Raw genomic sequence first — 21,184 nt, 5'->3', positions numbered from 1 at the left:
ACATTCATCATTTAAGGCCATAACAATATATCATGTTGCATTTTCTAAATCAAAATTTAATTATACAGTTTTGGAAAAAATTATTAGACCATCAAAACAAATCAAAAACAATGGTTATGCAATCCAGTACTAACTCCTGTGTGTATCATGTGACTAAAACAAACAGGAAAGAAAACATGGAATGCCTAAAAGCACCGTTTTTGTCAGTACAGTGCCATAGCTATTGATGCAAGAACTTAAGTGATTTTGGTTATAATAAAAAAAAAAAAAAACATGCAAAATGGCTAGATATCAGCTCTGAAATTAAACTCTTATGAGCTATTTTTGTTGTTATCATTATATTTGTCCAAACAAATGTAGTTTTATTTGTACCAGGCATTAAAATGAACAAGAAATTGAAGAAAACAAAGGTGGTCAAATATTTTTTTCCACAACTGTATGTGTACATACATGATATATTTTTGGACATTTTTAACTTGTTTAAACCACTTAATGTTTTCTTCCGCATGTCTCAGTCTTCATTAGCTGGATGAAAATCATGTGGTAATCTTAGTGGCTTTTTCACAGTTTTTTCCATTAGGTTATGCAGCTAGTGTGGCTGTTTGAGGTTATAAGAATGAAATAAAGCATGCGATGACTTCATAAAATTAAATGAAGAAATAAAGCCATATATGAATAACGTATCAACAGAGCTGGAATATTAAATGACCTGACAGAATGTGATAGCATGCTTGAGTCATCATCTTCCAGGTTATACAAGGTAGCGTAAAAGTGATCTGTGACTGTTATAAAGGACAAAGTGCTATTGATATCACATCCTGTCTGAAACCATAGGAAGGCTAAGTGAAAACAGTTTACGGTGTAACTAAATAGCACTCACATTGTCATATAAGAGCCTTTAACAGCCAAATGTTTTGCTACTGCCTCACAAACACACTGTGAAATAGCTTCACCCTTCTACCACTGCTGCTTCGCCCACTCGCCTGCTCTCCATCGACCTTGCATCCCCGTCCCCTTACCTCATCCCCCTTCCTCTGTCACTCTTTCATTCATTCCTGTCCTTTGTACTGTGAGATGCAGAGAGGAAGAGAGGGACGGGGGGGAGGGATAAAGGGAAGGAGAGGGACCTTTTGTTGGCTTTCAGGTGGTTTCACATGAAAAGCAGAGAACACACCTAGGTTGCCGCCACTGGCGACCCAAGGCGTCTCACTTGCTTCCGTTGAGTATACCTGAGTTAGCATTCAATTGCCTCTGTAGAACACAGGCATGCACAAACACAGACACTAGCACGTTTTGCGAGCACATGCACAGATACACGTGTGCACAAATACTACACTTGAAATTCATGACTTCGATGGATCCGTACTGGTAGGTGTTGAATGTGCAGGAGGTCAGCGGTGGTAGAGTTTTTTTGTTTTGTTTTGTTTTGGGTTTTTTTTGGGAGGGGGGTACGCTAGGTGGGGCAGGGGTTCTGGGTGAGAAGGTGATGTGGGATGGAGTGTGTGTGTGTTAGGGGGGTTGATTGCATGGCTTCTTTCTCTGTTCTCTCCCTGAATGGACTCTTCTTGCTGCAAGGAGCTCAGGTAGCTTTGTGTGTGTGTGTGCATGTTTTATCGCCAGGTAGACCACGGTGAGTGCTCTCAAGTTAGTGTCAGGTGTCAGGTAGCTACTTGTCTTTGTGTCTTCAAGGCTGCTGTTGCTTGGATAGTGTTTACAGCCCAGAGAGCACAACGGCGAGGGGGAGGATGGGGGAGGAAAGGTGAGGGAGCACCGCTTTGATCTGATGCAGACTGTTTGATAGCGTGTGTGTGAGTGAGTGAGTGTGAGAAAGACAGAGAGATTGAGTAGAGCAAAAACAGTAAAAACAGCGCATACATACGGCGGTTTGTAGAAATGTCTGTATGTATTTAGGCCAAGTTCTTTCATGTGAGCCACCACGTACTTCAACAGGACAACACACATCGATTTTATCAAGGAGGATTGAGTTGATCTGATGGTAATGGTACTCATTAATACACTGTTGCCCATAAAGTTGGAATAATTTTGTTTTCAGACACATTCCTCTTTTTATTCCTACGCATACACATCAGTAATCACATTCGACCAGATGCTATGATAACATACTGAGTCTCATTACACTTAAAAAAAATCACCTAATTTCATAAAAAGAGGTACAAAATTTTGATTCAAATTACATGCAACAGTATATAAAGAAATAGCCAGTGCTAGTTAAGGGTATAAAACTGTCATATTTAAAAAAGAAAAATAGGTCTAAGATGCATATTTTGTCAACTTCTGCATCTCAGTATATAAAATGTTTCCAATGATGTCCAAATTCAGAGAAATTCTTATGCTTATTCAATGTAACAACCGATTTCATTTCATTTTTAATAGCATCATGTCCCAGCTAAAGAGTGAAATACAGAATATAATGTCAAAGACACAGTATCAGTATTTTGGCCACAAAACTTATCTTTTATACTACTTGTATTCCATTTTGCAGCACATTAATCTTTGCTTACAATGTGCGCAACCGGTGACACATTCAAATGATCAAGATAATGTGCATAGTAACATATTGTCAACACATAAAAATAATGATATAAACTGACGATTTGAATATTATGAAAGCATTTAGGACACAAGAAGGCTGGAGAAACTGGTGGAAAAAGTAATGGCCACAAGGTGGACTCACTGGGGACTATAAGAGGTGCACACTGAATAAGGTGGAGGACATCTTGGACAGTTGGGATCATCCTCTTTCTTCACTACAGTTTAACCAACCAGAGAAGCAGCTCCAGTGGATGAATTGTGAATGTTACAGAAGATCCTTCATTCCCACTCCCATTATACTGTTTGACACCTTAGTAAATGGAAGATAGGTGGGGGATTAAAGATAGACTGAATACTCTGTAACAATAAACAGATTGCTTGTTTAATTTTTTTATTTCTTTCTGCAACTATATTTTACAATACTTTGCTTAACAGTATTCGCTGTTGTTTCAGTACAGTACAGTAATAAAATGACTATGCATTACTACACATGGTACAAATAAAGACATTAATGTTATCTTGTCTATAAACATGATCTGTCCTTGAATGACATTAGATCAATTTTCATCTCCAACGGTATCCCATCATCGCTGCTGATTCATGACTTCATCAACCTATCTTTGGTCTGACTGAGAGATTCTGCAAAACAGACGCTAGTATGCCTTCAAGGCGCAGTGGCTGAGAAGAACAGATCTGGGCAGCAAATGTGATAAAATTGCTGCTTAAGTCATTCCTCAGACATTGCAAGTTGCATTTAACATTCCATCAAAACATACTCTGCAGCTGCATCAATCACATCTGATGGGCAGGCATAGCTGCAGTTTGGTGGGTTTTTAATTTGTATTAATAGCCTAACATTGTTGTAGATAGTGGTAGTAGTTGATAAGAACATTTTGGGAATCATTTGTAAAGTAATTTTGACATCAGCTTAAATTTATTACACTGCATGTCTTGAAACAGCTCCACTGAAACAGATAAACTAATTTGTCTTGGAATAAAAAGCAGATGCCTCTATGTGAACTATGGATATAAACACCTAAATCAGTTAGTTTAAATTACACATTTTTCTTCTCTGGCTGAATATCCAGTGAGTAAAATCAGCTGCTTCAATGTTAGAGAGAAGAATGCACTTATTCAAAGCAGAAGAACCCGGAATAATGCCTAAATAGATGCATTTAAACATATTCATATCGAAATTTTGCAATATTGAGGAAAATCTGTCTTTGATTGTGCGTGCATCAACAGTGGAAGAAACATAAGTGAAAAGCAATCAACAGGGCAGACACACAGGCAGAGAAAGAGACAGGCAGGAGACTAGATATGCAGGTTTTTACAGTATGTGTGTTTTAGGGCTCCCCCGGGGCCAGACAATTAAAGACCATTTAAAAAGATGACAGGGCGCTGTACAAAACAAGGAGAGAGGTGGAGCGCTCAGGGAGTGGAAAGGTTTGCAGGTGTATACAGGGCATGTGCGCATTTTTGTGTACGTATATGGGCATGCGTGCCAATGGGAATAGTTGGGCATGGAGTATGAGGGTGTAGTGTAGGATCACGCAGAGTCTACTTGTAAACACCAGACACCTGCCTGCGTGCATCGAAGGCAACGGTTACATGCCAAGAAAAAAATGTATCATGAAACATCACTTCGTAACAATTCATGCAATATTTTAACAGACAATAGACAGAGGGAGCAACAACATACATTCCCCTACAAAGAGGAAGGAAAGGGAGAACAGAGAGAGGGAGAGAGAGAGAGAGAGAGAGAGAGAGAGAGAGAGAGAGAGAGAGAGAACTAGCTCTGAAAGAGTTTTTGTGGGGCCATAACAAAGGCCCCTCAGAAAACACAGTGGCATAGGAATGTTAATTAATTAATGAGAAACTATTCAGCCTGCAGAGAATGGTGGAGAAAGAAAGACATTAGAGAAAGAGAGAGACAGAGAGACAGACGGGTTGGAGGGGTAGACAAACATAAAGTGAGTTCAAAGACATTTAACTGTATTTTTCCAGACTTAAACTAACATAAAGCACTGAAATGAGATCCAGATTATATTCAACATTTGCACATTCATTATTTTGATACATTTTTAGGAAATGTCTATATCCTTGGACATTCTGGTGCTGTGTGTATAAAGTTTTACTGTCAAATGAAATGCTCAGTCCTTGAACCGTCAAGCTCTTGAAGGACTAAGGAAACAGCATTGTTTCCACATGCATTTTGGACTGTTGAAATGATTTTATGAGCTAAAGTGGTTATTAGAATTTATCAACTCATGGAAGACCATGTAATCCCTCTATAAAACATGAAAATAACCAGAGCTGGAGTTACGAGGTGTGATTTCCTCATCTAGGATTTCCCCAGTATTCCTCAAATGAATCATCATCAACATCATCGGTTGGTACAGTGTTTTATTATAAATTTTCTCTATTTGGAATAATTCATACCCTCTCCTCCCTACTGCAGCTTTTTACTGGTTACTACTTGCTACTATAGATACGCCTAAAACATAACAAAAGGGTCAAATAAAGTCAGCACTGCTTTGAATGGTACGCCAGTTTTTCTTTCTTTGATTTCTTACAATTATAAAATACATCAATAGGTGATTATGCAACATCCTGTATTTACAGGTGCACAGCATGTAAAGTCCAGTTGTGTAACATATGAAAGAGAGTTGTACGCATCCTGCTGGAGTCTGGCATTTATTTTCCCTCTGTGTATCAGGAAAAGCATAATTTTAAGTTTTGACAATGCGCCTATGCAAGCAAAGAATTATGTGTTGTAATAAATGAAAAATGGGTTGGATGACATTATTTTAAGATCATGTGGAAAAAGTGAGTGAGCACAGATAGACTGTGAAACGCAGGCTTTTGCTTTGAGGCAGCTGACACTTCTTCACAAATCCACACTCTTCACTCTGTGGACTGAAGTGTGCATGTGAAATGGATACGCGAGCTCTTTTGCACTGGAGATCTGTTATTTTCTACGAGTGTCCATGTGTGTGTAGGCATGCATGTGTTTTTGTGTGTGTGTGCGATCATGACATTCCAGCAGCAGAAACCTGAGAAGGTGTGACTTACAAGACACTGGATTCGGCTCTTTCTGGGGACTGAGGGGTGCTGAAGTGTCAGAATTCCAATTTCCTCCAAAGAGTCACTCCCAGTCACACACTCTGACCCTCTGCATCACTCATACAGCAAAACATACTCTGCTTAAAACATACTCGGCTTGCTTCATTTTTTTCCTGCATTCTCTTTCAGCTCTAATTTTCTGTCAGCTCCATTCTTAACATCCAGCAAGGAGAATTGTTGTCTCAACGCACCACACGTTACTGCCCCCCCAAAATCCATTCTTTCTTTTCATTTCTTCAAACTAAACACTTCCCTCCTCTTTGCACTGAATGTCTAAGCAAAGTTAAATAGTAAGAAAGAGAAGAGAGGGAGAAAGAGAGGGAAGAGTTTGAGAATCGCGGGCCCCTCCTACTTTCCAGAGATGCACCAGCCCATCCCTAAATTGTGAGCCAATGAGACTTGCTCATTCACAACTCATGCGCTCCTTCTACAATAGGTAAGGAGAGAGAGAAAGAGAGAGCAAGACATATATACAAGGAGAGAGAGAAAGAGAGGGAGACAGATTGACTGTGTTTGGGTTAGAAAGACAGTGAGAAAAGAGGGTCAGAGAGAGAAGGGAGAAAGGACAGAAAAGAGAGAGGCAGCAAGAGGGTATAACTGATTTAAGTCCTGTGAATGAGGTGTTGAGTGAGAGGCACAGGGATTAGGATAGTAAAGATAAATACACATACGTAGAGAAGGAAAGTGATGCAGATGCAAAACCTGAGTGGTGCTCAAAGTTATATTGTGGACAACCTGCGCTGTTCAGATAGACATTAAGGGGCTTTGGGGCAGATACAGGAGATCTGGAAACCTCTCTTGATCACACCTGCCACTTAAAGCATCGAAAGAGTGTGACGAGACAGGAACCCCCACAGGTGTAGACAGACAGGTGGACGGTAAGACATGCTGCCTGTGCTTCTGCTCCTCTGCGTGGCTGAAGGAGCTTGGGGATCCAACCCTGGAGTCTGGGGGTACGGACGGATCCAGGACAGGCAGGGCTCGGGGACACCCATGTGCCCATCCCCGTGTCAGTGTGAAGAAGATGGGATCTTCGTCATGGTGGACTGCTCAGAGTTGGGACTATCATCTGTGCCAACCAACCTCAGCCCTCTCACTACATACCTGTGAGTAAAACCATTATACCTTCAAATGAAGCTTCAGGCCTGTCAGTGTTGCTTTGTTGTTCCCTGAACCTTTCTCATGATTTTCCACTTTATCTTATACAAAATGCTTCTCCTTAATCCCAAAACCTTATCCTATTAGTCACTGTTTACTGTCAATTTACTTCACACTAAAATTTCAAGTATAAATCTTCTTATTGTTTTGCAATTAATGAGTGCTTCTGAAAATAGACTAAAAGCCTTTATTCATAATACTGCCTGAACATCGTCTGTTTTGGAAAAAGAGCAGCGGGTAGTAGTTTGTCAGATGAATGACCATGAAACAGCCGCACAACACGCATGTCGATAAAAACAGACAGGGCCAAGTGGGAAGTGTGTGTGTGTGTCGGCATGTGTGTGTGTGTGTGTGTGTGTTGCCCACTATAGTAAAATTACTGACCATTTCTTTCAGTGTCAGGTTTCTCAGCGCCAACTGGAGACCCAACATAAGATTGTGTGTATGTGTGTGTATTATGTGTATACGTTGTATACATCTATCCAAGTGTGTGTGTATAAATGACGTGCATGTGTTGGTGTGTGTGAATGAGTGAAAGTGTCTGAACACAGCTGTGCTAATTGTGTTTGAGGTTTAATTACCAGGTTTATACCACTGCTCTGTATTCCACTGTTCTATAATAAAAAACTTAACTGTCAAATAATGTTTCCAAATATGTAATGGGACTGTCGGCATGCATCCCAGAAAAAAAGGAAATTTATTCTTTTTGTCAGCTGATAAAAGACTTATTTGTAGGACATAATTTTCAGATATAATACATGAGTAAAATGTTTGAAAGAACTCATTACTCACAACTAAACAAACTGTAAATATCATTAAGTGATGAAGTTTTTTTTCCTCTAATGAGTTTTTGGAATAAAGCCCACTTCACCATCAGGCATTTTTAAGGGCAAAAAGAGGTGCTTTGGACTTCTATTACATAAAAGACAGGAGAGCTGAGCATTTTTTATACCACCCCTCTATGGCTTAAAGCCAGATCTTTCATAATGCTTCACTGCGTAATCCTCTGGGGACAGATAGAGACACTTTGTGATAACTGATATTGAAGTGATGGAAGTCAAATCCAGGAAACAGGGTGTGATAGAGCAGTTGCTCACTAGGGGCTCCACAAGAACCACAGGAGTGCAGGGGCAGAAATCAGAGGGAGTGAAGAAAGATCAACAGTTTATGTAGCAGACGACTCTAAAAAGAGACGCACACAAGGCAGCTTGACATGACTGATGTCTGACTCTTTGCTCCACCGTATTCATTTAAAAGTTAAAACACATGTAGAATTTATGAGTCTTTACCTCCATGAAAGAATGACAGTACCTATGAGACCATCAGGTGTTTGGCTCAAAAATGGGGCAGGGAACACACAAACTGTGATGAATCTGACATGTTTGCGTGTGTCAGAGTATGAGAGGGATGGAGTGCTAAGCCTCTTGATCCTTCTCTAAAATAAAAACACTGATGACCTGAGAGTCCCTCAGTGGAAATCTAAACCACTCTTAACTGCTCAACTATACAGCCACACACACACAAACACACATCACTCCCTACAAACACAAGAGTAATTGTTCATTTCCCCTCGTTACCTAACGGTGGAACTGTACCAATTAGTGAGTTTGAGGGCTGATTTAGAATAAGATAAATAAACTGGGCGACCAACCGCACACGCCCACACACACACTCGCAAACACACATGCATACTGCAAAGGGAATGCAAGCAGAAGAAGGGAATGTGAGACAGCAGGAGAGATGCCGCAACAAATTAAGATACCGCACACAACAATTGCAGATTTCTCTTTTGCGCTGCTGATAAAAATCATCAAACACAAACAAAACAACCTCCCCTCCTCTGCCCACATGCACACACACGCACACGCACAGTACATCATCAAACCAGAACCAAGCACAGCAGGCTCCAGTTTCTCCTTTCGTCCTGCAGTATAAAAGGTTACAACAGCGGAGAGCCGGTCCAATCCCCACCAGGAACTGTCGAACTGTCCAGCACACCCCACTGTGCTGTGGAGGGTGGATTAGCCTCCAAGCACATACTGTAGGCTGGGGAGGTCACAGGGATTTGCTTGGGAACAGTCCACATTACAAACCACATCCACACAACGCTGTGAAAGTATATGACATCATTCACCCGTGTCATCGGAGAGCTCTTCAAAGTGAGCGCAACTGTACATGCTATAGCGACCAAGAGGGCAATCCAGGCTATGCATGATTCACTCACATTTGCTAATGTTTATTTGGACAATTGGATGGCCCCACTGCATATAGGTAGAAACATGATGGAATAGTAATCAGCAAAACCTATTTAATCATAACACTGAACTGAATACAGGTTGAGTCTGCAAAGGAATTTAACTATCAAGAGGCAAGGGTGCTCCAAGCAACTCAGAGCAGAGTGGATAGAGATTTATGAGAATAATCGTTTCCGTGGGCAACGTATGAAATGAGCTGTCATGTGAGAAGCTTTGAAAGCCCTTCTCTTTGATATCAGATTAGAGAGGAAAGACAGTGCCCAAGGGTGTGTGTCCGTGTGTGTGAGTGCATTAATGTGTGTTGAGTCTAAGAACACTGTGTACAGTATGTACACTGGGGATCGGTGCATTTTATGTGAAGCTGCAAAACAACTTGCCACAAGAGATGGCTTCGATTTGAGCTGTCCCCCTGTGATAAGCTCTCAAATGTTTATTTATGCTGAAAGTAATTAATGTGATTTGATCCATGATCTGGAATGTTTAGAGGTGTGATGTTTAAAGAGTGTCTGATGAAGGAAAGTTGTCAGGTGCTTATGTTTACACATTTCACACTTCCTTCAGTGGTCTTTGGTGTCTGTGTGTGTGTGTGTATCTAAGAAGAAAGGAGAATGAGTGTGTGTAGGACTGATGCGAGTCAGAAAGTGGAGTTGAGCAGCGATTAGGTGATGCTTTGTGGTAGCGGTGAGTGCGGTGAACTTCTAACGGTGTTTTTGGCCGAGTCCAGGAAACCACAGCTAGCGCATTACCAGACAGAGGAAAACCAAGGAGTGTGTGAGTGTGCATGTGCATACATGCATGGGTGTGTGTGTACGTGTGTGTGAAGACCACCCAGATTGCTGAGGGATTTCTTTTTGTAACCAGTGGAGTTGAGGTGAGAAAATCAGAAAAATGGAGGGAGGGAGATAATGAAAAGGAGAAAGGTGAGGAGTGGAAACTGTTGAAATAGAAATATGTATTAAAACATTTTTAATACTGTGTGATTCTGTCAGGCAGGCATGAGTACCAACACACAGTTCAAGCCCACAGACACACACACACTGTACATTCACATGCAGGAGCCAACATCCTGCCTGTGTCTGATGGCTGTGACTGTAACAGTCGTGTGCGTGTCATTTAGCCATTATGCTGATGGAATGATTCCTATCGTGAATGACCGGGGGTCACACTGTAAACATCATGTCTGAGAGACAGAGAAAGAGAAAGAGAGAGGGAAAAGAAGAAGGTAAGAGAACGAGAGACAAATTGGAACAGATGGAGGGGAAAGGTAGTTGGGGGAAAAATGAACAAAAATAACAAAATTACAGTCAGAAAGGGGAACATTGTGTATGTGTGCGTACCATCAGCGGAGGGTCCTCTATACAGCAGCTATCAGCTCCAGCATCAGTGTCCTGGCTCCAGACGTCTATGGTAGCCCCCCGTCCTACGCTGCCTCCCTCCCTCCCTCCCTCTTGCTATCTCCCCTAGCCTTTCTCCACTCCTCACCTGTTTACCATGGCCTCCTCCTCCAGTTCGAACAAAATTCTACACATGAAGTGCCTTAGTGTGTGTGTGTGTGTGTGTGTGTGTGTGAGATTTCTTGTCTCCTCAGCGCAGGTGTGAGAGCAGGTCACGCAGCACTAAAGTGTAAATTTACAATTATCGATGAGCAATGTGCCTTTTGAAAAGCAAAATGAATGCGTATAGCTGAGGGCAGAGGAGTAAGAAAGTGAAAGGCGTGCACACAAGCCAATAGTGTAAATGGTTTCAAGGTGTGAATGTGAATGTGTGTTTATGGCGGCTGTGGCGGTGCTTTGGCTGCCAGCCAAATAACTGTCAGTCTTTGAATCTTGGCAATGAGCCATACAAATCTCTGATTATATGATGTGAGACAACAGTGACATATGCCATCATATTTAATCTGCTCTGCTTTAAAAGTGGCATCAGGAAGCCTTGCTGCTTCATTCATCTAGCCTTAATGTTTCCATTTCCTCTCCTTATTCTGTCCATCACTCATTTGCTGCTTCTTTGCTTTCTGCAAACTTGAAATGTTTGCTTCAAAGCATCAATTCCTCAGTCTCTCCCAGATTCTCTGGAGGCCTGCAATGAATACCAATAGAAAAAAGCCACTTCCGCCTTCCACAAAAGTGATATTATGCCAGAAGGGTGTTAGAGAGAAAGGTAGGCTTTTAGCATTGGATATTGCAGAGGTTTGTGGTTTCCTGAGAGCAACCTGGGAGGCTTTTAAATGTCGCTCAGGGACAGACGGCTGGTAGGCAGGTAGAGAACAACAATAGAAACAATGGCAATTCCCTCAGGAGCAGGAGGCAGTGAAGACACAGAGGCCATAGTGTGCTGCACCGCTCCATATCCTGTCCTTTAGAAACAAGTAGAAAGCAATCATGACACAAGATCTTGAGGGGAACTAGGGTGGAGTTGGAGACTACATGCTGGGGAAGTATGCAGGTTATGGGCCTACGCATGTATTTTGTGGTCAGAGCTGTGCCCACTGACTGAATATGCGAATCTGTGTGTTTCGTGTGATAGCAGCGTGACACAAGTATGACATGGGGGCTTGGAATGTGCTCTCTGTGACGTGTGGTTGAGGGGTGAAGGACTGCTTGTCACTGAGAGAATTCAGAATGCCTGCATGGCCCAGATTCCTATTCAGCCCCTTTCCAACCCTGGGAATCCATGGGAATGTTTGTGTGTGTGCATGAATCTGTGCAAGTGTAGCCCTCTAGCCTTCTCTTTTCCACTACAGAGAAGTCATTGTCCTATCCTAGGCCAGGGTATGACAAATGTCCCTAGCTGTCCTGCTGTGTGCACATGTATGTATCTATGTATGTATGTATCTATGTATGTGTGTGTGTGTGTGTGCGTGTGTGTATCCCCACATATGTACGACCCTGATCTGTGACATTTGTATCAGTTTGGATAAAGACAGGATAAATGCATCACTTTAAAGTGTAATATGTGAGGAAATTTACAAGTATTAACCCACAAAGACCCAATGCTACTTTTGTGGCCGTTCGCAAACAAATTTTTCTCTATATTTACCCTTTCTTAAGTGATTTATCACCATATAAGGTAATATTATCCTCTTTATTTTCAATAAAAATCAGATATTTTTCTATGTTTAATTCACTGATCATGTAGATGTTCATTAAAGCACAGTGTAAATTCAAAGGTTATTATATCAAAAACAGAGAAAACTGAAGAACAAGTGACTTTTTCAGCAAAATCTATCATTAACTGAAAATAAAACAAGTGTCTCCAGCCACTGCCATTGATCCAACTCCATGGGTTTTTACTGGTGAATAAATGTTGTAGAAGATGACAGTGTTTCTATGTTCACTATGGAGCCTCTGAATGTCCAAATGGGTCCTATCTGATGACCATGAAAGGATGACAAACTGCATTTTACACCGATTATTTACATGTATTGATAGTATTATTGGATCAACAGGTATTAAACAGTTTAGATCAATAGATCGTTTTGGCTGACAATGGATGTTTGGGCCTTTATGGGTTAATCGCATTTTTTTACTTTCATTGTCAGAATGACTCAAAAGATACTTACCTATATGTGATAGCTGACTGTAAATTTATGAGCAGAAGGCCCTTATGGCTGATCTGGGGGGCCTCAGTGACACCCATACAGCAGCAACAGTGTACAATACTACCTACTGTTAGTTGAGAAATAAATCCCATTAACACCATCAAACAATCACCTCCCAGTACACCAGATATGAACACAACCTCACACAAATGTTACACACTAGACCGTTAAGACTGCAATAAATAAATAAAGAATAAATAAATAAATAAATGAATAAATGAATGAATGAATGAATGAAACTGCAAAAGCCTTTCCTATAGCTCCCTACCCCTACAACCCACCCCTACCAGTGGACCCCATAACAAATAACATGAAAAATTACAAATAATTTATTCATCCTGTTTAAACTGTGCCACCATTTGCCCATATGATGACTGTCAATTTAAAAGTTAATTTTACAAGCCAAAAAGTTGCAGTCTGGGGTTAAGATAAAGTAACATCTAGTTTTATGTGAAATAGCTCGATGGATTGCATCCCTTGTCGCATGCGACACACACTGCCATCCCACAGCATTGCATTGGCATATTTTACTACATTCTTTAAGAGGGAGGTGAAAAAGTATTTTAAAAAAGGTGAAAATCACAAGTATGGTCATGTTGTGGCTGCAGAGACCTCTTCAGTGACTCTAAACAGATCGTTGAGAGAGAGTCTGTTGCAATAATGTTGTCTGAATTTTCATGTGTGTAGTCTTTTTATTTACATATTATCACAGTCTGATGTTTCAGTAGTTTAGCAGCAAGCAACAAGTTTCTTGATTTGCAAAATTATCCTCTCAAACTGGCAAACATATTTGTAAATGCCTCCATAATTAATCTAGAATCAAACAATTACCATGCAATTAACAGCTCTCTACACTATATTTTATTCATATTTTAAGTTTTGACACTTAACCTTTGTTGTTCATGTTTAAGTGTTAAACTAACGTATTCAATCCTTTTGCGTCTGAAAACTGAAAATGATAAGGAGTTTACATGAGTGTTGATGGCAGCTTGTGTGGGACATAGTTCTCTCCTGTACCTCAACATGACTGTCTTTCTCTGTTTGATCAGTAGCCAGGCCTGCTGACTAAAGTGGTTCATGTGGGGCTGGCAGTGTGCAGGTGATGACTAGTAAGAGCTAATCATACTTAATGCTCTTTCTAACTATGTACGCACACATGCATGCACACACACACACACACACACACACACACACACACACACACACACACACACTTACCCACAGGACCCCCATGCACACATTACACATTGCACAGGCATACATAAACAAAAATGCTTGCTCCCACAGTCTAATACACTCAGACAAACCCACAGTGACTTAATGATGGTTAATACCCTACGCGATCCCTCAGCATCAAAGCATCCCACAGAGCAGTGCTGATACAGAGATGCTAGCAAGGATTATGTTGAGAATGAGCCAATAGGATGAGAGTTTAGCTAAAGGCAACAAAGAAGCATTCACAGATACACTTGGTCACACACATGTGCGTACACCTCAAGATAAATAATGTGCACATTCAAATATAGTGGTACTGCATAGGATATGCGGAGAGTGAAAGACAAAAGATCAAAAACTAGAGATGAGAAAAAGGCAAAGAATGGTTAAATCCATTTTTGGAAGGGGAGGTTATCTCATGTGAATGCAGAAACAGCAGTCAGGTCATTCTGATGGCATAAGGCAATAGTATTAGTTCTTGCTAAGTATGGGCTTCACAGGTGTATTTTCCATCTGCTGTAAAGGGAGGCTGGAGGGATTTCTGCCACTGTAGCGCCTCTGCAACTGCAGCCAGACTTACTCACGTCTCTATTACATGTCTGAGAAGGAGCAAAAGAGGAAATCTGGACTTTTTACATGCATGGCAAGAGGCCAAACTAAATCTCTTTAAACCAACAGCAGCCACATGTCCTCATTGGTATGGGGGTAAGATTTCATGAAGTGCTGAACTAAGTTCAGTTCTAGATGTTATCCGTGGGTACTGTTAAATATATGGAGCAGATGAGCTGATCATAGATCTGTGAGTGGAGTAGTAAAGGAGCAGTGAGCCAGGAGTGGATTTGAGCAGCCTTCTAACTAGATCCAGTGTCCTCCTGTTTCTGCCATTCAACCAAATGAAGTCATAATAAAGCCTGACACTAATACTCATCGGGTTTCATTTACTGTTGTATCCACTGGTGAGAATCTGCCTCAAATCAGTGTGCAGAAAAAAATACCTCTGTAAGAGATACCTTTTCAGGATGTGTGGAAAAGTGGTGAAAAGGGGAATTTGTAATCCTTTTCCACACATTTTAGCTATGACAAAAGATTTTAGTGGCATATGTTTGTCCTGGGTGCAAAAACAATTTCCTTTATGTGGGATATATTGTAAGCTTCAATTTCAAAAAGAAACTAAATATCGCTCTGGTATATATCACATAAAAAACATATATGAAAACCAGACCAAATATACATGCCAAAATAGCAGATTAGTGGCCTATGGGCAGTGCTCTGAATGGTTTCTGCCTTCCAAAGATATGTCCTATCCACAACAGCTGCCTGTCAGTCCTGTCCACATGTTGGAGGCAATTGTATGTTGTGTAGCCTCGACTGTTCCGACACTTCCTGTTCCATTAGTGAAGTGCTTGACCTTTCACCCCCCTCCCCTCCGTCTCATGACAGGGTGTGTGTGGGAGGACAAGGAGCGGACATAGAGTGTGTACGTTCACGTGCGTATGTGTGTGCGCGGTATACCAGGGTAAATCCCAGAGGGCATGAATATGTTTCCCATGACATGGCCTCAGACTAAACAGCCGTTCTCTCCACCCAGACATCCGCCTGTCATTCTCCCCTAAACCGCAGTGAGCGGAAAAGAGCACAAAACATGGGAATACAAAACGCATAGACGCATCTCCCTTTTCTGTCTCGTTATCTCGTCTTTTCTTTCCCTTCCTCTCTCTCTGTTTCTCTGCTCTTTTGTAGCTGAGGCCTCCCTGTGGCCTTCCTTGTGCAGGTGAAAGACTTCTCCTCGCCCTCTCCCTCACTCTTTGTGCACCGTGAAAGAGAGAAAGAGAGAATAAGAGAGGGAAAGATAAAGAGCGAGTGCCTTTGGACACAAAGGGCAGTGTACCCCTCCCAGGAAGTCTGGGAGAGAGGGAAAAAAACACATCTTTAGATGAAGGAGGAGGGGAGGACAGCATTGTACCCTCCTTCCTGACTCTTTGTGTGTGTGCACTTGCCGGTGTGTGTGCGTATGTTTGTGTGTTAGTGAATCAGAGTGTGTGTGTGCAAACTCATGTGTGACCACGAGAGAAACTGAATGCCAAAGCGGGCAGTCTATTCAGATAGAAAAGAGCAAACACACTCAGACCTCACCCTCAAACATTTTAGACACACATTCTACTCACTCTCTCTCATCCACACACAATGCACACAGCCATTAAGGCCCTGTTTAAGCCCGAGCTTTGACTACCAGTTGTATTGTGTGGAATAAAAGTTCCTCTTTCATCATGGCCTTAACTGTTTCAAAGATCTAAGCAGAGTGGATCAGACTGACTGAATCCAACTGAAGACATTACTGTCATAGTTACAGTAAAAGACAGCCAAGGTGTGGCTCCGGCGCTGCTAAAGCAGAACCCCTGCCCTCTGGGCAAGGCTCTCGCTGTTGCTTACCACTAAAGATCTATTACTCTAATGTTCCTCACAGATAAGCTGCCTTCAAAGGCACTGAGCTTACCTCCATTAATGGCTGCTTGTTTTGTAAGAGTCTCCACCTGAGCAAGGGAGAGAGGGCCTGGCACAGAAGCTAGAGAGAGAGAGAGAGAGAGAGAGAGAGAGAGAGAGAGAGAGAGAGAGAGAGAGAGAGAGAGAGAGAGAAAGTACAGGAGGAAGGAAGTGAGAGGGAAGACCTCAGGGTATGGCTCTTGCAAAGAGTCATGGAAAACATCTGTCTGAAGGCCAGCACAATAATATAAGCTTGTTTGTTTATATACAGTTGCTTGCGTTGTTATGTACCTGCATGAAGTTTTTTGCAATGAGAGACATGGAAGACTACAATAGAAAGTTTTTCTTTTTTTCCCTTTATTTTACTTTGAAAGTCCAAAGTGAAACGTATCGAGAAATCTCTCGTCAGCCTGCTCCCACTCAGCTTTGTCTGACTGACAGATTTCACCAAGCTAAAGCCGACACCTGACTGCTGATCTGATTGCATCTGCTCCCATCTGAGGGTACATTCACTCACAAGGGTGGTCTATCTTCCACCCCACAGCCACCACCCAGAGCCTGAAGTGCCTGTGGATGTAACGTGTGTGTGTGTATGTCTCTGAACATAAACAGGGGTGTTACTCATATGATGTGGCCAGTTGTTTTGCTATGTTAAATCATCATCTTTTGTCAGAAATGCTTCCAGTTTGAAATTGGCTACAACGGAGCTAGGGGCACATTCACACCCACACACACACTGCCTTTGATCACAGAGCTGATAACATACTTCAGTAGTTCTGTTGACGGCAAAGAGGAAATATGATAAATCACATTATTGTAACTACCGGACTGTGTAACTCCATGCTCCAGTTGAAATTTGAAACAGAGAGAAAACGTGAGCGTGAGCAATAGAGTGGCATCCGAGAGAGGGAGAGAAAGGGCCAAGGCTGGTGAATGGAAATGTAATTCTGCTTCTTCATGCTTCCGTTCCCCCCTTAAGACAAGTTCCTTGCCATGGTTACTCTATCAATCACAGCATAAAGCAGTCAAATATCAAGTGCTTTTTTTTCCCCTGCCAAACCTTCTTCTCTTACATTCACACGCACACACACACACGCACGCACGCACACACACACACACACACACACACACACACACACACACAGACACACACACACACACACTTTTGGCGTGGATACAATCCATCAGAGGACATTGTGTATCTGGGATTTGTGGAACAATGGTGTAAATAAGAATGGAAAAATGTCCATTTCTGTCTTTGCTCCAGTTGCTGTGATATTTGCCTCAATTACACATATGCTTTTGCACTTAACCCGACAAAAGAAACATGCGTACACACGAAAATCCTCCTGAAGGAAATAGGAAAAGATCACAGGGGGCTTCACTGGTTATTCTTAAGATTCTGAGCAAAGAACATTTGTGCTTGTGTTTGTTGAGGGATGAGCGTAGGTCGCCATCTATGCATACCCTCCTCCTAATACTGCTGAGGAGTCTTTAGTTCATCATTCAGCAGCATACAGAGATCTGAGGGGAGGAGATGGCCTGGGTGCCTCTACTGGTTGAGAGATGTGGTGTTCTACAAGCAGACCTCTTTTCTGACACTGTGATGACCAAGATAGGCCAGGACGGTTCCCTCCAGAATATTCACATGAAAAATAAAGAAAAGAAACCACATGAACTTCTAATCTGTCTCTATCGTTCAGTCTGTGCTTCACACACACGTAGAAATCTGTTTCTATGCCCCAACAGTGGTCATGTATGATGTGGTGAAAGCACAACCAAGGACTATACCCACCACATCTGCAGGCTCACTGGAAAACAATAGGGGTGTGAAAATGAGCGACAGACATCTTACCACACACACCGCAGCCACCTATAAATGGAAAAAATATTGTACTACACACACAGACACAGATATTGACACACATATTTGCACTCGGTCTCACACACCCAACACACACACTTTAGACATACCTATAAAAATGGAACACAGAAACCCAAGTTCTAATTGCAAAAATCCCATACACTGCATAGCCTGCGAAACCTTTTCTCATTTCTTTTGCGGCCGTTTATTTGTGCTGAAAATATCTGCACGTCACAGCGCCAGCCGACACAATGCACATGTGGTAGTCATCAATCATAATTATCATGGTTTAAAAAAGCCACAGCTGTTATTTGATTTTAAAAACAAGCCATAGCACAGCGCCTTCCAACGATACGTCAAGTTGTCAGCGGAGGCCTTGGCCTGCAGAGCAGAAATGTCTCTCTCTCTCCCCGGCTTCCCAATGAGCTTGTTGGAGAGCACAGCCGAGCTGAGCTGCATTCAACCTTTCCCCATGACTCACCACTGTGTGTCTTTATTTTTAAACATTTTCGCTCTCCATTGCTGCATGTTTATTCTGTCTGAGTGAGGTCGCTGTTATGGACTTCACACAACGCTTGTTTATGGCTCCTTTAATCAGGATCAGATAATGGAGAGTTGTCTCCATCCATGGGTGCATCCCCAGAAGCTGGATGATGTGTGTGTGTGTGTGTGTGTGTGTGTGTTGCTATGTTTCAACGCTCCCTCCAAAATAGACAATGCAAGGGATTAAGGTGTGTATGTATATTGTTCATGGGGCCTCATGAGGTGATTGTGCGCCCTCTGCGTCATATGTGATGTCACCCGGTCTAGGTTATGTCAACCTGTTTGCTGTGTCATCTCTATGGCAACCTTGTTATCACATATATTTACTTCTGACTTTAATCAAGTAATGCTGCATTACACTTGTTGTATTCATTCCACAAATTACTCCCTGGAGCTTGTGCAGATTGTGCCAAAAGTGCAGGACAAACATGAAGCATATAATTTACATGACATCACTGGGTTGCTTTTGTTGAGACGGAGACCTGGTGGCATTGCATATCAGCACAAGGGTCATCAAAAGGAGAATAATACTTTTTTATAATATTTTCTGACAACGTACTGTGGGTTAAATCCGAGTCACCAACATATGGGTTGAACTTTTTAAGATCAATAAATTTAGGACTAATGATATGTATTATTTGTTTGCTCAAATTTATGTTACAAATAAAGCTTTTGCAAAACAAATTAAAAGAAGGACACAATAAGGACAGGTTATAAAAGTACTGTAGTCAGGGCTCAATCTGTGTTCTATGTCTTTCATTGCACAAATAATTGCATGAACTTTTCTCACCAAACAAAATCAAATACATTCTTCAGTGGTCAACCAATAGTTGATTTTTAAGGCCTATGTAATAATGATAGTTTTGTCAAAGTAATAAATCCCTAAATAAATAAATCTGAATCACTGAATATCAAAATAAAAGTAGATCTGAACATCAGACCAAGGTGGGATGGAGTTTCATTTTTGAACCTCAAAGTCTGTTATTTCAACTTTAGAGGCCGAATTTCATTTGTCACTGCCAGAACACAAAGTTCTGCTGATACTGGTCGTTTGTAAAACATTTTATTGGTGCAGATTAATTGGTGTAATTTATTTGTAAAGTAGTTGAATGTTCTGAAGCCTACATTGTGTATGTTAGTTTGACACCCTTCTTCATTTTACTGGAACACTGCTACCATTTATATCAAAATAATAGCACCACAATATGCCAGTATATACTACCATAGTCTACTGATGCCTCAAATGTTTAGGTTTAATGCTATACCTGTGTTTGTAGTGCACCATAAGAACACATGATGATCAAAATGTATGAAACATAATAATAATAACTAACTTAAGTCAGTAACAGTAATGTATATCCCAACACTAGACCATTAAGGGTTGATTTTCTATGGGATACAAAAGCCATGGAACCGCCATTTTCCCTCAACACTGATCGAAAACACCCACCCTTCAAATGTGTCCTTGAGTAACACCTTGAACCTCTCCTAATTTTGATGTGCTGTTAGACCTCCCGGTAGAGGGGCATGTATAACAGGAAATTCCCATGCAGGAAACTAACATGTCATTATTATACTTTCATAAGGAAAAGATTCAGTGTCAGCAGAGACTGTGAAAGGGGTGCATAATTATCTGACCCACAGTCCAAAATCCCACTGTGTAAGCGTTAACGAGACAAACGCTGCGAGCCCATTGTATCATCATACTCAGCTCAGTGCCTGATTTTTAATGTTATGCTTGACAGAAAACCAAACTGCTGGTACTCCGGATTTGTCTTGTCACAATTTGCCAGATATGACAGGCCACTCAAATAACCTAATTCCTTAACCAGACTGTAGCTGCACAGTCTTTTTTTCCACATCTCCCTGAAGCTGAATATAGATCACGCCTGCGGATAGATCTATCCAGCCCCCCGTCAGCTTGGCTGACTTGACAAACAAACAGCCAGTGTGTCAAAACTCCCAACTGCGAAGGGCTTCTGAGAGCACAGTTTACACTTGCTAGCCCGGTGGTCTGGCTTTATGAGCAATGGTTAGTATCATACACACACAGACACACACGCACATAGAAGCTTCAGTCAGAAGACTCATGCAAGACCCCAAGGGCTGTGAAAGTAAAGAAGGGGTGATGTAACACCTCCTTGCTTTCATTGTGTTTATCAAAGAGATGACCTTACATGACTGGGGCCATAAGGTTATATATGTTTTCTACCAGAGGCTGACACATAAGTTGTCCTTATCCTAAAAAGGTCAGTGATGTGTATATTGTGTGTGCACGCATGTATTCCACACCTCTCCCTCTTTGGCCACAATGCAGCTGCGTCAACACTCACCCCTCAACCCACCCTCTCACGTCAGAGTGTGTCAGAGCATCAGGGAGAAAAGGAGTGT

General features: G+C 41.6%; 1 protein-coding gene across 1 annotated transcript in view; it reads left to right on the top strand.

Moving 5' to 3' along the window:
• The first annotated feature begins 6,088 nt into the window (after window positions 1-6,088).
• The window catches only part of lgr6 (leucine-rich repeat containing G protein-coupled receptor 6), a 61,353-nt gene continuing 46,257 nt past the window's right edge, over window positions 6,089-21,184 (top strand). The window contains exon 1 of the mRNA XM_030139005.1: window positions 6,089-6,785. Coding sequence (XP_029994865.1) covers window positions 6,565-6,785 — 221 coding nt within the window. The 5' untranslated portion in view covers window positions 6,089-6,564. The remainder of the gene's footprint in view (window positions 6,786-21,184) is intronic.

Source organism: Sphaeramia orbicularis, chromosome 7, assembly GCF_902148855.1.
Source record: "Sphaeramia orbicularis chromosome 7, fSphaOr1.1, whole genome shotgun sequence".
In the NCBI taxonomy this organism is placed as follows: Eukaryota; Metazoa; Chordata; class Actinopteri; order Kurtiformes; family Apogonidae; genus Sphaeramia; species Sphaeramia orbicularis.
This window is presented reverse-complemented; position numbering and strand designations above follow the sequence as displayed.